The 19,815-nt window shown below is 34.1% G+C and overlaps 1 protein-coding gene across 1 annotated transcript in view; it reads left to right on the forward strand.

Moving 5' to 3' along the window:
* NAALADL2 (N-acetylated alpha-linked acidic dipeptidase like 2) overlaps positions 1 to 19,815 on the forward strand; it is a gene marked incomplete at its 3' end in the record, with an annotated part of 1,060,707 nt that overhangs the window by 834,204 nt on the left and 206,688 nt on the right. Inside the window, exon 11 of the mRNA XM_082654140.1 lies at positions 14,312 to 14,407. Coding sequence (XP_082510266.1) covers positions 14,312 to 14,407 — 96 coding nt within the window. The remainder of the gene's footprint in view (positions 1 to 14,311; positions 14,408 to 19,815) is intronic.

Below are 19,815 nucleotides of genomic sequence, written 5' to 3' on the forward strand. Positions count from 1 at the left end.
TTTATGCAGTGTCAGTTGTTACTGCTCCTTTTTCATTTCTAATTCTATTGATTTGAGACTACTCCCTTTTTTTCTTGATGAGTCTGGCTAATGGTTTATCAATTTTGTTCATCTTCTCAAAGACCCAGCTTTTAGTTTTATTGATCTTTTCTATCATTTCCTTCATTTCTTTTTCATTTATTTCTGATCTGATTTCTTTCCTTCTGTTAACTTTGGGGTTTTTTTGTTATTCTTTCTCTAATTGCTTTAGGTATAAGTTTACATTGTTTATTTGGGATTTTTCTTGTTTCTTGAGGTTGGATTGTATTGCTAAAAACTTCCCTCTTAAAGCTGCTTTTGCTGTATCCCATAAGTTTTGGGTCGTCATGTTTTCATTGTCATTTGTTTCTAGGTATTTTTTTATTTCCCCTTTGCTTTCTTCAGTGATCTCTTGGTTATTTAGTAGTGTATTTTTTAGCCTCCATGTGTTTTTTTTTTTTTACAGATTTTTTTCCTATAATTGGTATCTAGTCTCATAGCGTTGTGGTTGGAAAAGATACTTGATGCGATTTCAGTTTTCTTAAATTAATCAACACTTGATTTGTTACCCAATATATGATCTATCCTGGAGAATTTTCCATGAGCACTTGAGAAGAAAGTGTATTCTGTTTTTTTTTGGATGGAATGTCCTATAAACATCAATTAATTCCATCTTGTTTAATGTATCATTGAAAGCTTGTGTTTCCTTATTTATTTTCATTTTGGATGATCTGTCCATTGGTGAAAGTAGGGTGTTAAAGTCCCCTACTGTTATTGTGTTACTGTTGATTTCCCCTTTTATGGCTGTTAGCATTTGCCTTATGTATTTTGTTTCTCCTATGTTGGATGCATAAATATTTACAATTGTTATATCTTCTTCTTGGATTGATCCCTTGATATTATGTAGTGTCCTTCTTTGTCTATTGTCATAGTCTTTATTTTAAAGTCTATTTTATCTGATATGAGAATTTCTACTCCAGCTCTCTTTTGATTTCCATTTGCATGGAATATCTTTTTCCATCCCCTCCCTTTCAGTTTGTATGTGTCCCTAGGTTTGAAGTGGATCTCTTGTAGACAGCATATATATGGGTCTTGTTGTTGTATCCATTCAGCCAGTCTATGTCTTTTGTTTGGAGCATTTAATCCATTTGCATTTAAGGTAGTTATCTATATGTATGTTCCTATTACCATTTTCTTAATAGTTTTGGTTTTGTTATTGTAGGTCTTTTCCTTCTCTTGTGTTTCCTGCCTAGAGAAGTTTCTTCAGCAGTTGATGTAAAGCTCGTTTGGTGGTGCTGAATTCTCTTAGGTTTTTCTTGTCTGTAAAGGTTTTAATTTCTCCGTCGAATCTGAATGAGATACTTGCTGGGTAGAGTAACCTTGGTTGTAGTTTTTTCCCTTTCATCACTTTAAATATGTCCTGCCACTCCCTTCTGGCTTGCAGAGTTTCTGCTGATGATCAGCTGTTAACCTTATGGGGATTCCCTTGTATGTTATTTGTTGTTTTTCCCTTGATGCTTTTAATATTTTTTCTCTGTATTTAATTTTTGATAGTTTGATTACTATGTGTCTTGGCGTGTTTCTCCTTGCATTTATCCTTTTTGGGACTCTCTGTGCTACCTGGACTTGATTGACTATTTTCTCTCCCATATTAAGGGAGTTTTCAACTATAATCCCTAGAAATATTTTCTCAGTCCCTTTCTTTTTCTCTTCTTCTGGGACCCCTATAATTCGAATGTTGGTGCGTTAAATTTTGTCCCAGAGGTCTCTGAGACTGTCCTCAATTATTCTCATTCTTTTTTGTTTATTCTGCTCTACAGTAGTTATTTCCACTATTTTATCTTCCAGGTCACTTATCCATTCTTCTGCCTCATTTATTCTGCTATTGATTCCTTCTAGAGAATTTTTAATTTCATTTATTGTGTTGTTCATCATTTTTTGTTTGCTCTTTAGTTCTTCTAGGTCCTTGTTAAACTTTTCTTGTATTTTCTCCATTCTATTTCCAAGATTTTGGATCATCTTTACTGTCATTACACTGAATTTTTTTTCAGGTAGACTGCTTATTTCCTCTTCATTTGTTTGGTGTCATGGGTTTTTGCCCTGCTCCTTCACCTGTTGTATGTTTCTCTGTCTTCTCATTTTGCTTAACTTACTGTGTTTGTGGTCTCCTTTTCACAGGCTGCAGGTTCGTAGTTCCCGTTTGTTTTGGTGTCTGCCCCCAGTGGCTAAGGTTGGTTCAGTGAGTTGTGTAGGCTTCCTGGTAGAGGGGACTGGTGCCTATGTTCTGGTGGATGAGGCTGTATCTTTTCTTTTTGCTGGGCGGGACCGCATCCAGTGGTTGTTTTGGGGTGTCTGTGACCTAATTATGATTTTAGGCAGCCTCTCTGCTAATGGGTGTGATTGTGTTCCTGTCTTGCCTGTTGTTTGGCCTAGGGTGTCTAGCACTGTAGCTTGCTGGTCATTGAGCGGAGCTGGGTCTTAGCATTGATATGGAGGTCATTGGGAGAGCTTTCACTATTTGATATGATGTGGAGCCGGGAGGTCTCTGGTGTACCAATGTCCTGAACTCAGCTCTCCCACCTCAGAGGCACAGGCCTGACACCTGGCCAGAGCACCTAGACCCTGTCAGCCACACGGTTTGCAAAGGAGAAATCATCTCAGGAGTGTTGCTTTGCCAAAGATCACTCAGCAAGGGGTGGTGAGTATCCCTGGCCGGGTAACCTTGCATTATTGTTTGTCCTGTTATGAAGATAGGCTGCCTGAAATGGCCTCAGCAAAGCTGCTACCTGAGTACATCATTAGTAGAAAGGGTTGATGGGCAGTGGCAGTCAGTCAGACAGGCACAGCAAAGAAGACCAGAAGGATTCTTTATTTACCATAGACAAACATATATTGTATATTTATTACATAAATAGTATATATAATATAAAATATTTATATCTTTTAGTGTAATAAACATATATTCATAATATATAACTAGTAAATATTTTTATTTTAAATTATTTTTATTTATGCAATACTTATACATTTATATTTACTCAGATTAATTAATAAGAACATTGTTATTATTATTGCTATTGTTATTAAAGTACCTATCACTGACATATTTTTAATATCTATATTCATTTATATTATCCTGAATGCCAACATGAGGTTTCTGGAGCAGAGATCAGACTTATTATTATTTACAGCAGTAACATCATTGGTTCCTTACATCCCATTTTCTTCCCCTTCTGAGACAATAAGAGCCAGATAGACCGGCTTGCATGCTATAACAAAGTACAAGAACCCTGAAAATATGAATTTATAAGTTTATATGTACGTTGTTTCCCTCCCCTCCTAAGAGAGGGAAAGAAGCTTCCTTTCCCTAAGGTAAATAAATTCTCCTTTGAAAGGGAAGAGGATGGTGGGATTCTTCCCCATTGGAATGTAATATTACATGTGTAATGTTATGAATGTAATGTAATGGTATGTTTCCAGGGTTCTGGGTTTTATCCCCTTTAAAGAGTAAACACAGATTTACCTCCAGAAAGGTAAATCTCTTCAGGTTTCTCTCACTATTCAGTCATCATTTAACTTCCAAGACTTGTTATTTAATACAGGTTCCAGTAAAATTTGCTCATAAAATCTTAGCCATGTAGATATACATGAGGATTTCCTTTCTGACAGTACAGTACTTAGTAGGCACTCAGTAAATGATAGCTACCAAAATCACTGTTATTGAATTCACTGTTCTCTAGATATACTTTGTTTTAGTCTCTTAGTATTCCTCCTACATACCAAAAGCTTTAAAGTTTTATTTTAATTTGCAGTTTCAGGAGAATTAAAGATGAGGATATCATGTATAAACATGTTCATTTTATAAATCCTTGAAATTTCTGATATTATTTAGTAATTAACACTTGTTGAATTAATAAAATGTTATTTTTGAGACTATACATGCCCTGTTCCTCCCTTTCCTGTGGATACTAAGAAAGACTTTGTTAATTTCACTAATAAAAAAGCCATTTCTATATAATACACACTTAGCCTTGGAAAGTGTAGGGACAAGAAAGGGAAATGAAAGAATTTATCTGTGACCATGTTCGCTCAACAAGTACCATAAAACAACTGGACAAGCAGTGATTTATCTGTGGAATTTTATCATGGATTTTTAAACCTTAAAACGATCTCTATTGTATCCAATTTAGTTTTACACTAAACTGGGCACTCATTTTTGTCTTGCAATTTCTGTAGTATCCTCTCTAATATCTAGCACTGACTGCTAATCTGGCTTGATTTTTGCATTTGAGATGCGGTATTATGGAATGTGAGTAGCAGCAGATTGGAGATGAAGATCTGAATTCCAATCCAGGTTGTACCACCTAGTAGCAGACTCTATCTAGTTAGATAATCTCTGAATCTCAGTACTTATTCATAAAATGAGGGTAATGACAACACCACTTTTCTGATCTTAAACAACTGTGGCTATCAAAAAATAATGTATATCAAAGCAACACAGAAAACTTTAAAACATGGAATATATTTGTAAGAACTCATGGGAGTAAGAAGACAACAGCCAAAATTTTAATGATTGTAAATAGCTGTGTAGGAGATGATACAAAAATTACCAACATGATCAATACCTCAGATCCTATTAAAGTGATAAATAGGTGATATTATGGATAATTTTATAACAATATATTTCATAATTTAGATGAAATAAACAAATTATTTGAAAACCAGAACTTACCAAAACTTACACTAGAAGAAGAGAAAGAAAAATCTGTGTGGGATGATAGTAATGTCCCTTATCTAGGAAAGTTGCTTTCCTTTAAGATACAATTTATACACAATAAAATGCACACATTTATGTGTTAAGTTAGATAGGTTTTGACAATTTTATACCTATGTAAACACCTTCCAAACCAGACAACTCCTTGAATTTGTAGCTAATCCACAACTACTACTTAATTAGAACAGTCTCAATGTGTGCCTCACCTCAGGGTTATTTTACAAATGTATAATCCTTCAATTTTATGGTTATTCTTGAAAAAAGGAGAAGCAAGAATAAAGTCTGAATTAGAATTGAATCTTGAGGTCTGTTACTAGCAATAACCTTTCCAGGCTTTAGTATAGAAAGCCCATTGAAGACATGAAGATAGTAATTGTAGTGTGGTGAAGTGGTGGTCCCCAAAACAGTATGTCACCTGGAACCTGTGAATGGGACCTTATATGGGGAAAGGGTCTGTGCGTATGTAATTAAATTATGGATTTGAGATAAAATCATCCTGAATTATCAGGGTGGGCTTTCAATCCAATGACAAGTATCTCTATCACAGAAGACACACAGAAGACAAGGCCATTTAAAGACAGAGGCAGAGATATGAGTTACACAGCCACAGTCAAAAAGCTAGAAGAGGCTAGGAAGGAATCACCCCTAAAGTCTCAGGGAATGAATACAGGGGTGCAGGGCCACTGGTGATAAATATGCACAATGAAGAGCCTGTAGGCAGTCAGTTGCTGGTTTCAGAAAAAGGCTGCTGATTTCTCATCTTTCTGTTTTATAAGCTGATACTTTATTATATTTATTTACTTATTTTTTTGGAAGTATGTACTACAGGGCATCACAGCTACAGAGAACTCTGTTTAGGAGTGAATAGAAAAATACAACAATAAATAGTTATATTTATTTTTTCCTTCCTAATGTGAAACTATGCTGCATTGGCCCCTTGCACAGTGTTAGCATGTGTCAGCAAGTTGATTGCTCCTCCCTCTTCTTTTGCTGGAAACAAACACACAAAAAACAAAAGAATTCTCATGGAAGTTTAAGGGATAGAATGTAAAATGAGATGAGTTATCTCTTACAACTCATCTGTAGAGTTTATAACAACTCTTTATAGAGTTAATGTTATGAGATCCTAGAAGTTGCGGGGCTGATAAGTGGGACTTTGGATCAGTCATTTTTTGTCACCTTGTTAATACAACCTTCGCAGGGTTCCTCCCCTGAGCCTGCTCTTTATGCTGGATTGTCATGTGTTATTCTTCTATCCATAATGGCAGCACAGATACGGAAGCATTAGCAAACACTACTCATTGGTTTTACCATATGGAATAATTAATGTTTATTAAGAAAGCTTAATAGGCCATATCTATGCACTTAATCAATTATCTACCATCAAAATATTATTTACCATTAAAATATAAGTAAACTAAAAGCATTTATTATAACAATGCCTTAATTTGTGAAATACTCTGATAAGAGCATCTTTTATTGTTTGATTCTTTGTTGTTATACCTTAGCTTTCCCTGCCTCCTGATCCGTCTAGAAAGTGTGATGTGAAAAACAAAACAAAATAAAACATAAGCATAGACTATTTAACTAGTGATGCACAGTTTGTATTTATTAATAGGTAAGACAGGCGCACATTCAATGATTAAGGGAGGAAAGAAGGCAAAATAAATAAAACTGATTAGCTTGAAGAAAGTCTAAAATATGAAGACTGGGTCCTATGAAAGTATTGTGTTGGCATGTAAGAACTTCAAGACCAAAAATAAATCATGAATTCAATGGAATAATTCACAAAGGCTAATATTACAATTATTATCCCCATCTCAAAAGTACTTTGCAAGAAAAGGCAAAATGTTTAAGAAACACACACACACACAGCTAATTTTTAGTGTTGGTTTTCTAATAAATATTTTTTGACTTTGTAAAAATTATATTTAATCTGAATTTTCCATGTTTTGCTTTGTATATTTGGATTGAATTAAGATTTCTAATATCCAAGTCTCAAATTAGGATGCTAAATAAATATGAATAGAACTATGAAGGTGCCTTGAATATTCTCAATAAAGCCAATGCTATGGACCGTCCTAGAACTTGAAAAAAATAATTGAAATGAAAAACATGAGTGAATTCAGAAAATAATGTCCTGATGTTGTTCTATATTTGACCCTTGGATTGTTACACTTCTATTTGGGCTCCACATCATCTCAGATCTGTTTTACTTTGCATAGTGATGAGAATGTTATGTTTCAAAAATTGTGGATCTAATTACCTTTTTCCTCAGCCCAGCGTGTCATGAATGTCAGTGCCATTCAAATCTTGCAAGTGTTTTAATTTCATATATTAAATTTAAGTATTGATGTGTATATTCTCTGATTGCAGAAAGGAGAATATTGCAATGAAGGAAGTGTACATGGAACGTTTTAGATTCAATTTTATTTAGTCTAAGCAGGGAGTCTTTGATTATATCCTTTAAACTGTGCATAGTGTTTATGCCACTTAGAGAGTAGACTAGGACTTGGAGGGAATTGGAACAAGAGGTGAGGGAAATCTTTTCCTACTTAAAGGCAAAAGCACAGGATCTCAGGCTATGAGAAACTTTGGCAGTGAGGAGGAGGTGTGTGGCATAGGAATGAAAGTGTAGGCTGTGGAGTTAGAGAGACTTGGGTTTAAATCTAGCTCTACCACTTACTTATGGTATGATCTTGAGCTACTATCTGAAATTCATTGGTTGTCAGTTCCCCCATTTGTAAAGACAGGGTAATAATAGTTTCTACCTTAATAGTAAGTTTGTGGATTAAATTAGGTGATATGTGTAGAGTGCTTAGCCTAGTATTGGTATATGAAAAAGGCAATTATTATCCTATTCATTCCAGGTCATGCTCATTGGGTGCCAACTGTAAAAAAGAAAGTGCATGCAGACTGTTTTTGTCTAGTTCAGCACCCACTAAGCCCACATGGACTAAATATTTTAAACGGTTATTTCTGGAAAAAAATGCAAAGGGTATATTTTAGTATGGTAGTGAGTTAAAGTTTAGTCAACTCAATCCAGTTTAGAGCTGAACTACACATAACCTTTGTTTTTGTTTTTGTGTTTTTTCCTTTCTTCACCTCTGTCTACATACTAACATTGTCTTCCACCATATTTTTAGCCTGCCTTCATTTCATCCTTTTTCACCAATGGCTCATCTACTTACAACTCTGATTTCTGGGTAACTTTAGTGAGCTTTGAATTCCTTTCCTTTAAGACTGTGATCTATTTACTTCCCCCAACTTTTCTGGTATTTTTTAAATCTCTTTTATCTTCTGGATGCTTTCTCTTATATTAAAAATATATCCACATTAATCCAGTCTAAAAAACAACAAATAAACTCTTTCTCGATTCTTTTACTCTCTATAGTTAATGATCAATTTTTCTAACTTCTCAGCCTAATCTTAATTTCTAGAGAGAATAATGTAGTTCATAGTTAATGTTTCCTTTCTTCTCTTCACACTTATTCTCTCAACTGATTGCATTGTCTCCTGCATTCATGAATCCACAGAGACCCCTCCAACAAAGAACACCAAGAATCTCTGAAATGCTACTTCTGATGAATAATTTTTATCTTATCATATTTCTTCACTTCCTTTGAAGCATTGATTATTTATTTCCGAACAGTCTTTACCTTTTTGACTCTCATGAAATCACACTCACCTGGTTATCTTTACATTTCTCTGATGATTTCATCTATAATGTCATTGTGGGTTTTATTTTTATTCTCCCACTCAAATATCAGTGCCATTCAGAGAACTTGTTGTTATTCAGAGTGTCATCTGTGCTATACGCAGTATACTTCTAAGTCTGCATGTAGTCCCCTTTTACATTTTAACTACCATGTATATGCTTTTCAAATTATTGTTATATCTTTAGTCTAGAATTTAGTCTTTAACCAAATTGGTGTTGAATGACATCCCTCATTTTCTGGGATAACATCACATGGATGTCCCACAAACACATCACCTCCAATTTTATCAATCATTTTATCAAATCTAGAAATACTTGCAATCTTGACCCCTTTTAAAGGTTTCTAACTCCAGTTAATTACTAAGTAGTACCAATTTTATCTCAAGCATTTACCAAACACATCTCCTCCTCTCTGTTTCTACTACCACTGTCCTGGCCTAACTTCTCACTCTTTCTCACTGTATTACTGCAATAGTCTTCTGTCTATACTTCCTGTTTCCATCGTTTCTCTTTTAAATTTATTCCCCACATATGCATCAGTGTGTGCTATCCTGAATACACACTTGAAAATATCACTTGCTTTGTTCAAAACCCTCCAAGGACTTCCTATTACCTACAGAAATGGTTTTCAAACTTTATTTTAACAACTGTAGGTTTTAAAAGAAAAATTTCACATAGAGTTTAATATACAAATACAAATTTTTAGTAATTTAAATTTCAAAACTCTGACTCTTGGTTATATAGAAAAGCAATTCCTAGCAAGTGTGATAAAAATCAAACACCATCCAGTAATAGTGTAGTCCTTTCCTCCTTACTGAGCATTTTGTATGCTTTGTTATTTTGCTTGATCCTGACATGAGCTCTCTGGTGTTAGAAGGGCAAGTATATTTACATTTCAGCTTTATGGAGGATGATACTAAGCTTGAGAGATTAATGACTTACTCAAGGTTGTCTGGCAGTCTTAGACTAATTTAATAAGAAAAGAGTCTCAAGTCTTAAAAAGCTCATGGTATAGTGATAAAAACAGAAATATAACAAAAATGTAGTAAACGGTGAGTAAAAAGCAAACACAAGGTGATATGGAAAGACTGACAAGAGAACTATGAATTCCGATGGGTTGGTGAGGATCGAGGAAAACAGTTATAGAAAGAAGCCTGATAAACAGATAAAGAAAAAGCATTCCAGGCAGAAGAAGAAATGGCAGAAAGGGACAGAGATAGCAAAGGTAAGGATGAATTCAAGGTTTGGTGAATAGACTGCTGTGACTTAAGCAGTAGCTATATGAAAATAGTGCAAATAAGTTTATGGGAAAGAAAGACTTGTTTAAAGGTGAAAGAAGATAGGTTGGGACTTGTTTGTGAAATATACTAATGAGTTTGGACTTTCCTCTACAGACAATAAGGACCATAGTTTGGGTGAAAGTAATGAGTAACTGGACTATGGCAACAAATAAGAACTTGTAGAGAATTGTCTAAACATATGAATTAGAAAGAAATTGGCTAGTGTAGTTCTGTGGTACCAAGGTTGCAAGAAATGGGAGTCAAGAATGACATAAAATTTCACATTTGGGTAAAATGTAGGTATTATGCTATTATCCAAGGTAAGAAATTAAGGTGACAATGGGGGAACACATGCTCATGATTTGCAACATGAATTAATGTGTCTGAAAGCTCTTGTAGGCAAAAAATGATGAACTGAAAACAGAAACTAAGCCAGAGATAAAGATTTGGGAATTATCAATCTGAATTTGGTCATTGAAGCCAGAAAAGTAGACCAAACCACCTAGGGAGACTGTGATAAGGAGAAGATTAGGTAGACCACCTAGAAACAATAAAGGCTCAAAAAAGGAAAAGAGAATCCAGTTATAGGTAGAAAATAATATATGAATGGAGAACCACCAGAGTCAAATCATGGACTTTAGGAAAGAGAGTTGAAAGAAGAAAGGTGTGCTAAATATTGTTAAATGTTACAGAAAGGACAAGTAAGTTGAGAGACTGGGGAGACACACTGAATTTTTTTTTTTTTTTTTTTTTTTTTTTTTTTTTTTTGCGGTACGCGGGCCTCTCACTGCTGTGGCCTCCCCCATTGCGGAGCACAGGCTCCGGACGCGCAGGCCCAGCGGCCATGGCTTATGGGCCCAGTCGCTCCGCGCCATGTGGGATCTTCCCGGACCGGGGCGCGAACCCGCAGTCCTCTGCATCAGCAGGCAGACTCTCATCCACTGCGCCACGAGGGAAGCCCCGAGACACACTGAATTTTAAACTAGATCCTGGATAAACTTTTCTTATCAATATCACTTCTTCTGTGATATTCTTACTATGATCTCCATGTGACATACATACAATATTAAGTTCTGCATATCTTAACTTACTCTTTCATTTCAGTCTATCAATGAATTGTTCTAAACGAAAGTGCTCTCTAAATGGTTAGTGGTGTTTTACTTGCCTCTGTTCATCAACAGGTGGGAGCCATTATCAAACAGCTATCAATCATAGTTAATTTGATAGCAGTGAAAATCTTTTACAAAGCATATATTCTTTTTAATCTTTTCATTATTTTTTATGTCAGGATATATAAATAACTGTTCATAAATGATTATTATTATATTGAAAAGGAATGGTAGTGTCTTAATATTTTCAAACACATTGATGTTAGATGATCGTCCAAATCGCATTAGATTAAGTTCCATGAGATTAAGGACAACATCCTGCATTTAGTGTAGGACCTGGCATACAGTAATTGTCAAATGCATATTCTTTAAATGCTTATAAAAATGAGGCACTAGAAACAAACAATGGGATGAAAGAGATAGGTGAAGGAACCAGAAAGAGAAGGAGATTATATTAGAGAATAAGGCACATATGGATAATTTAATTTAATATGTTCTGTTTTTGAATAATTGAAAGTTCAATAAAAACCTCATTAATTATAACTCCCAATTTCTATTCTTATGGGATCATTCATTTTGAGGCTCGCTGATAGTTTACTTTTGCACTATTTATGAAGTTTTGTTTTGCTAAGTATACTAAACGGATAAAATTATTTCAGCTTTATTTGCAATTACTCATGGGGCAAACTTTTTAAGAACTTCAAGCTTAATTATTAAATGAAAATGAATACGGCAAATTGTCCATGTCATACTTTCACTAAAGTCAATTCAGAGATACCTCTATGCAAATTGTACACTGTTTCCCACAGGATCACACAGAGTCTTTGGATTTCCTTTAGTTCAGCATGATACCGTAATCACTACCCCATCATTACCACCCTCACCATCATTATTATGATATTTATTGTTTTTAGCAACATCATCAATGTTATTAAACATAGTGTCTCCTATGTAGCAGGATTGGACTGTTGACAACATCTCTGTGAAATATATGTTATTCTCCAAGTTTCTTAGATGCTGTAACTAATCCTCTGGAGATTAAGATGCTTAATATGGCACAACTGTTAAGTGGCAAAACCCAAATTTTAACCTATTTCTATGTTGACTGCCCAAAATACCTCCACAAAACTCTGTTGATAAACAAAATTAAGTGTATTAGACCTATTTCAGTAAAGAAGAATACCACCTTGACTGAGTGTATTAGTTTCCTAGGGCTGCCATAACAAAGCACAACAAAGCACAACTTAAACAACAGACATGTATTGTCTTAACAGTTCAAGGTGTTACCAGTGTTGGTTTTTCCTGAGGTCTGTGACAGAGAATCAGTTCCAAGCCTCTTGACCAGTTTCTGGTGATTTTGAGGTAATCTTTTGAGTTCTTTGGCTTGTAGACACATCGCTCCAGTCTGTGCCTTCATGTGTGAATGCTTTTCTCCCTGTATACAAATTTGTCTCTAAATTTCCTCTTTTTATAAGGACACCAGTCACATTGTACTAGGGACCAACTCTATTCCAGTATGACCTCATTCTAACTTAGTTATTTATGCAGTGACCTATTTCCAAATAAGATCACATTCTGAGGTACTAAAGGCTAGGATTTCACATATGAATTATTCAACCCATAGCACTGAGTCTTAGTAGTCTCTCAAAATGGGGAGAAATTAGGAAAGGGCATTTATGATATTTTAGGCCTTGGCTGTGTGGTTTTATGGCAGGTCTTAAAAACTGGAATACTGGTTGGAACTGGGCAGTTTCTAAAATTACTTTTAGATTGGTGGTTAAAATGAGGAGAGGAACATAAACAAGTTTTGACAGATAAGCGTTAGTCTTGATAGGTAAGCTATTTGGTTGATTCATGGTCTTATCGAAAAGTGCATATATGCTGGAGCAAACAGCTAAATTACTTTTTTTTTTAATCATAGTATTGTTCAAAATAGGGGGTTAAGAGTCTGCTTGATCACAGAATTATTTAATATGTGAAGACTTACAATTATGTTGGTTTCATTTCTCATGTGTATGACTTCTGAGTCTCAACTACAGCATCCTAACTTTCTTTCTCACTATTGATATATCCTAATGTAGTCTGTTCTGCTGTTGGATTACTCTAATAAATAGTTCTAATAGAATTCAAATTAAATTTGTTATCCTGTGTGGTCATTGTTGGTGTAGACTTGACTTAATCTATCTTTCCCATGATGATTTTGAAAAATTTACCTATCTATATATCTATCATCTATTTTTCTTTCTTTCTGTATATCTATCACCTGCATAAGTACATATATTCTGTCCCAATCTTATATTTTTTAAGACAAATAAGTTTAGTTACTTCAGGTTTTCAAATGAAAATTATATGTAGATAATAATTGTTTCATAGGATACTTATAGTGTTGATAACTATAAGAGCATTGTTTTAGGTATTGTCTTAGTCCATTTGAGCTGTTATAACAAAGTATCACAGACTGAGTGGCTTGTAAACAACAGGAATTTATTTCTCAAGTTCTGGTGGCTGGAAGTCCAAGATCAGGGTGCCAGCATGGTTAGGTGAGAGCCCTCCTCCAGGTTGCAGAATTCTTATTGTATCCTCACATAAGGGGCTAGGGAGCTCTGTGAGGTCTCTTTTATAGGACACTAATTCCAATTATGAAAACAAAGCCCTGATGACCTAATCACATCCCTAAGGCCCCACCTCCTAATACTGTTACTTTGGAGATTAGGATTTCAGCATATGAATTGGGGGGGGGCATAAATATTCAGACCATAGCAGATAGCTACCTTATCAGCATCCCGTGTCTTCTTGCATCCTGAAATTTATCTGCACCTGCAAGTACAGAATGATTAATTACAATATCTTGATTCATTTCAACCATCTTCACGCTAAGGGTCTGATACAACGTTACAACTTTATTGGCAGCACATAAAGCCATGAGGTCATTCTACTCAAAACATATCCTACTATTGTTTTGAAGTAAGTTTTACAGTATTTAAAATATTATGCACCCTGTTGCCTAGACTTTTTTTTTATTAAAAACATTCTATTCTACCAGTCTTTAAGCATAAAATTTAATATATAAAATAGAGAAGGGGTTTTAGATATGGGTTTTGCAGTCAAGGTATCTTACTCTACACTGTCTGCATTTGAAAAATAAAAGGGTGAACAGCAAATAATGATCTCTTCTGAGTAAGAAAACATTCTTTGGTAAATACAAATAATGTCAAGTCTTATAGAAGTCTAGTCATTTTAATTTATAAATATTTTGTGACTGGTTAATTATATCAGCAGAATGAAGTCCAACAATCAACAGAAACCTTACAGCAATTTAGAGTCCTTTTTAATCTTTAAAGAAAATCCAATAAGCCCTTGAAAAACAAAATCAATGAAGAATTTAGAATGTTTATTTTCTGGTTTTCCACAGGGTCCAAGTTTTCTCTCTGAAGGCTTTTTCCCTAAACGTGCAACAAAAATTGAAGAAATGGATCCTTTTTTCAAACTTCACGAGACCATTACCAAGGTAGGAGAGGAATGCATTCATGAAAAGATTGAGAAAGTTTTGTTCTTTCTGTTAGTAGAAGGAGGAAAGGAAAATAACCAATCAAGAGAAATATATATATATATATATATATATATATTCATTTGGAGAATATACTAGAGAGGATTTCACGTACCTCCTACTATTTTACTAAGGAGTAAAGATGATAAGCAACTCAATCAAGATCATACAGACCAATAACTGATGATTTGTATTAAAAAATCAATTATTTTTTAATTGAAGTACAGTTGTGCAATATTTTGTACATTACAGGTATACAGTAGTGATTCACAATTTTTAAAGGTTATACTCCATTTACGGTTATTATAAAATATAAGCTATATTCCTTGTATTGTACTATATATCCTGGTAGCTTATTTTATACATAATAGTTGTACCTCTTACTCCCATGCCCTTTTATTTCTCCTCCCTGTCCCCTCTCCCCACTGGTAACCACTAGTTTGTTCTCTATATCTGTGAGCCTGCTTCTTTTTTGTTATATTCACTAGTTTGTTGTGTTTTTTAGATTCCACATTGTTGTTTGTGGTACTTTATTGTTGCAGTAAAAAAAAAAAAAAGGCTCTTTTTCTTAAAGAAAAAGTTAGACTGAATTTACAATAATTGCTTTTATTTGATGATGCTCATACCTATTTTTATGGTATATACTTGGCTGTGAGTTTATAGAATGAAGAAAATTAAATCCTACAGTATGGAGCAAATAAGTTTAATGTTCTGAGATCATATGACATTATGTGAATTTTTACATTTACCAACAATTGATTTAACCAGTCATAACCAGTCTTTGGGGGATAGAGTTTGTACAGAATATTGGCATTTCAGTACACTTAAAATAATCCATATTTATGTATGCTTAGTTGAAAGATTGAATCATTCTTAAATCTTCTTAGTGAAATTTTACAAGGCTATTTTTCTGCTTTAGAAAGAGGAATTGTGGTAAAATAACTGAACTCAATGAGTGGCAATGGAATGAGCTCAGAATACAAAAACTAAAATTTTAGGTCTACCCTCACGTTTAAGAGATGTGTGTGTTTATTTTTTTCTGAACTTTTAAAATAAGTAGAGTTTGGACCATATTTTACGTAAAATTCTCCTAAGCTCAAGATTTCTGAACTTAAACTACATTTATAGCTCTTTCCTTTCCAGTCTAATCTAGTTCCTTGATTTAGTTTTGAATATATCCATTCTCTGATCATTATTCATTCTTATTTGGATATAGTAAAATAGACGTGGCCCCCAAATAATAACTCCTTAGCATTTGAAATCTTAACTGTACTCCTGATGTGCAAAGAAAGGGGGGGGGGAGAGAGAGAGAGAGAGAGAGGGAGGGAGGGAGGGAGGGAGGGAGGGGGAGAGAGAGAAAGAAATACAAATCTGATACCTATATCTATATCTATCTATCTATCTATATATCTATTTGAGTATATATATCTATATACATTTGGATGAGGATGTGTGTGTGTTTATATGTATGTGTATGTATATATATATTTGTTCAAATGTTATGGACACTTAGAGCCTAGGTTTATATACTTATTTTTTTTTTTTTTTGCGGTCCGCGGGCCTCTCACTGTTGTGGCCTCTCCCGTTGCGGAGCACAGACTCCGGACTCGCAGGCTCAGTGGCCATGGCTCATGGGCCCAGCCGCTCCGCGGCATGTGGGATCTTCCTGGACTGGGGCACGAACCCATGTCCCCTGCATCGGCAGGCGGAATCTCAACCACTGCGCCACCAGGGAAGCCCTATATACTTATTTTTAAGTAAAGCATTATAGGATTTTTAGGGCAATGAAAGAATAATACTTTCTCCAATTTTTCTGCTTTTCTCTGTGGATCAGGAAATTCATGGATTTTTATAGAAGGGGCAGTTTGAGAACATATTGATATCAGGTATATAATGAGAAGATAATGTCTAGCACATGAAATTCCTAGCCAGAGAAAATTCTAAGGTTTTGATTTTAAAGGTATAAACACTCACTGATTCTTGCTACATGAGGCCTCGGCCATCCTGCAACTCCTGAGAGAATGTTGGGAAGCAAGGATGGATGGGTCAGAGGGAGTAGGGGAGCATAGAATATGGCCTGACACATAAATATGAGATCAGTACTTAGTGTGAAACAGAAAATAAGAGGCCATTTGAACGAAGACACAAATTTATGCACAGATATTGGTACAATTTCTACATGTATTTTCAAATATATTTCTCGTGTAAGCAGATGTTTAACCCATTAAATGGATGGTGGAAAGAATTCTATGTGTATGAAAAATTAAAATCTAAAGTGCAGAAGCAGGTGTTCTATGACATTTTTAAATGATGGCATGTATTTACCTAATGTTGATACTGTTTCCCCAGTCATCACATTACCTGTGGTAACCACTCGTGTTGTAGACTCAGGCCAAGGGAAGAAATTGTGCTTCAGAAGTTCAGTCTTATTTCACCAATATAGGAACTTGTTGAACCATAAAAAAAAAAAAAGTGTTTAATAGATACTTTGTTTTAAAATCAGATTTTCTTTGATCAACAACAAAGTGAAAGTATAAATATAGAGGGGTTGACCAGAGCACAAAACTAGGAAATATGGATTTTAGTTCTATCTTGACTCCCAACTTGTTATATTATTTAGTAGAACTTTATTTTCTACATCAAAAAATGGTACAGTCATAATGGATTTTCTCACTAGGATTCGCTGAGATTGAAAAGATGGTGTGTACGTTTTCTCTGGAAATGCAATATATATATAATTGAGTATAATTATTGACACATTAAAGAATACTAGTGCTAATGTATTCAAAATAGGCCCCTACTTGAATTTTCTACATTTAGCTTTTACTTTAAAGAAAAGAGAGGAAAAAAAATACCAACTTAGATATGAAAGCATATAACTAAATTAATTAATTAAATACTGAGAATATAGTGATAAGTTAACGTGTATAAATGGAGTATAAAATTTAGTTTGTGAAGGGTTGAGGTCTTTAGAATATTTTGTTTCAGTAGGGATAATAGTGGTATTATCACAGTATATCACATGTTTATTATAATCCACATAGCAGTGTGATATTATAGAAATAGTGCTGGATTTTGAATAGAAAGATATAGATAGGTTTAAATTCTGTCACTGTCAATTATGAAAATGATATGAAATATGAAGAACACTTCGTAAAATGATAACGCACAGTTATTATTGCTATTATTATCAATACTAAAACATTTTCAAGAAATCAGAAACAATGGAAATACTGAAGATACTATTCCTTATTTTCCCAATAAAAGTTTAAACTTGATACACAACACTATAACACAATCATATATTTAATGTTATCTAATTAAATACAAAAATATACATCTTATAGAAAGGTTCATATAATACAATCTGTTGTTTTTTCCAAATTAATAACTGTATTCTAGACCTTTGTTATATACCACAAATATAATTTATGTCAAATTAAATTACAATTTCTAAGCATTAAAAATTTAATAATTTTTCATTAGTGCTTTTCTGAACTAAAAATAAATTAAAAATAAATAAACCACACTTATACATGGGATGTGAGCTGTGAGTTGAATCCTAGTAAGTAGTTTTCCAATGTTGTCCTATAGTTCCTTTTTTAAAAAAAAATGTTTTACAAAGTTTGAATTTATCTTGGCATTTGTCTCTTTGATATAAAGCATGAAACCAAGAAAGTAATGAATAAGTCTCAATATTGATGCCAAAATGTGTAATTTATCATGGATTCAGGGACAGTCAGGTGGTACAGTATAAAGCTGCTGAAGGGTTGCACCTTACATCGATGTTGAAGATGTTTTCTTCAATTACCTTAAATTACCTTAAAATTACCTTAAAAAATAGCATTTTTTTAAAAAATTATCATAGAGACCAAACTAATTCTTCCAAAGACTAAACATGAATGAAATACCAATATAAATCTTAGCTGCTTGATCCTTTAATAAATGAATAAAATCACCATGGATTCATGTTTTGAAATAGGCTTATTTCTCCTTCTACACCTAGGAATTTTCTCATTATATTTCTAAATCATCAGCATTGAGCTCATAAATTGTTATTAGATATCTAAGCATTCTAGTAGCCTACTATAAGCCAAGGATGAAGCAAAACACTTGAAATAAAAAACAATTAACATACAGGAGTGGGTCCAAGGTAAGCAATTCATTTCAATATAACATACTAAAAGAGATGATAGTAATATGGGCAACGTATGGGAGGGAAGAGGATGAAGATTTTACCTCTATGAGACTTGAAGAATTCACCAGAGAGGAGATGCTTGAGGAATTTAAGAATTTGAACTTTATCTTAATATCAGTGAATTTCCCTTGAGAGTTCCTTAAAGAGTAGGTTGTTGGTAGTAGTGTGCAAGATATGATGATGTGTAGTTTAGAAAAGAGAAGATAGATTTAAGAGATATTTCTAGCACTGGATATGTACAGGATATATGATTTCCTGGATATGGAACATGAAGCAGAATGAATAGTAAAGGATCATTTGAATAATTCTATCTTGGACAAAGTTGATATTATTGAATTAACTACATTAGGGGCTGGCCTGAAGAAAGTGATAATGAGTTTGACGATGGATATGTGGAATTTTGTTTACTATAGTGCATCTAGGCAGATATGTCAAGGAAGCAGTTGGGTACATGAGGTTAGAGCTCAGGAAGAAGTAGGATCTAGAAATGCTTTATCTGATATAATAACCACTAGTCACATGTGGATTTAAATTAAATTAAAAATTAATTAAATGAAATTAGAATTTCATTTTCTCCATCTCATTAGCTACAATCCACATGCTTAGTAATCACATATGGGTAGTGACTACTGCACTGAATAGCATACATTATGGAACATTTTCGTCATCACTAATGATAGAGATGATGTTACCCTGACAGTATTCATGATGAGGACAAAAAGAAAAATGGAGAGGACAAACAATCCAGGGTAGAGTGTTTCACTAAATCTACAGGATGATGCTATTCTAAGAAGGAGAAATGTTCAAAAGCATATCCACACACCACCTTGCACCCATTAGGATGGCTAATATCAAAAGATAAAACAAAACAAAGCAGAAAATAACAAGTGTTGGTGAGGATTTGGAGAAATTGGAACCCTCATGAACTGTTGGTGGGAATATAAGATAGTAGTGCTGCTGTGGAAAACAACATGGCAGTTCCTCAAAAAATTAAAAATAGAGTTACCACATGATCCACCAATTCCACTTCTGGGTATATACCCCAAAGAATTGAAAGTGGCATCTTGAAGAGATATTTGTACACCCATATTGATAGTAGCATTATTCACAATAGCTAAAATGTGGAGACCACTCAAGTGTCCGTAGATGGATGAATGGATAAGCAAAATGT

The sequence above is a fragment of the Grampus griseus genome (genome assembly GCF_964374135.1).
Source record: "Grampus griseus genome assembly, chromosome: 5".
Lineage (NCBI taxonomy): Eukaryota > Metazoa > Chordata > Mammalia > Artiodactyla > Delphinidae > Grampus > Grampus griseus.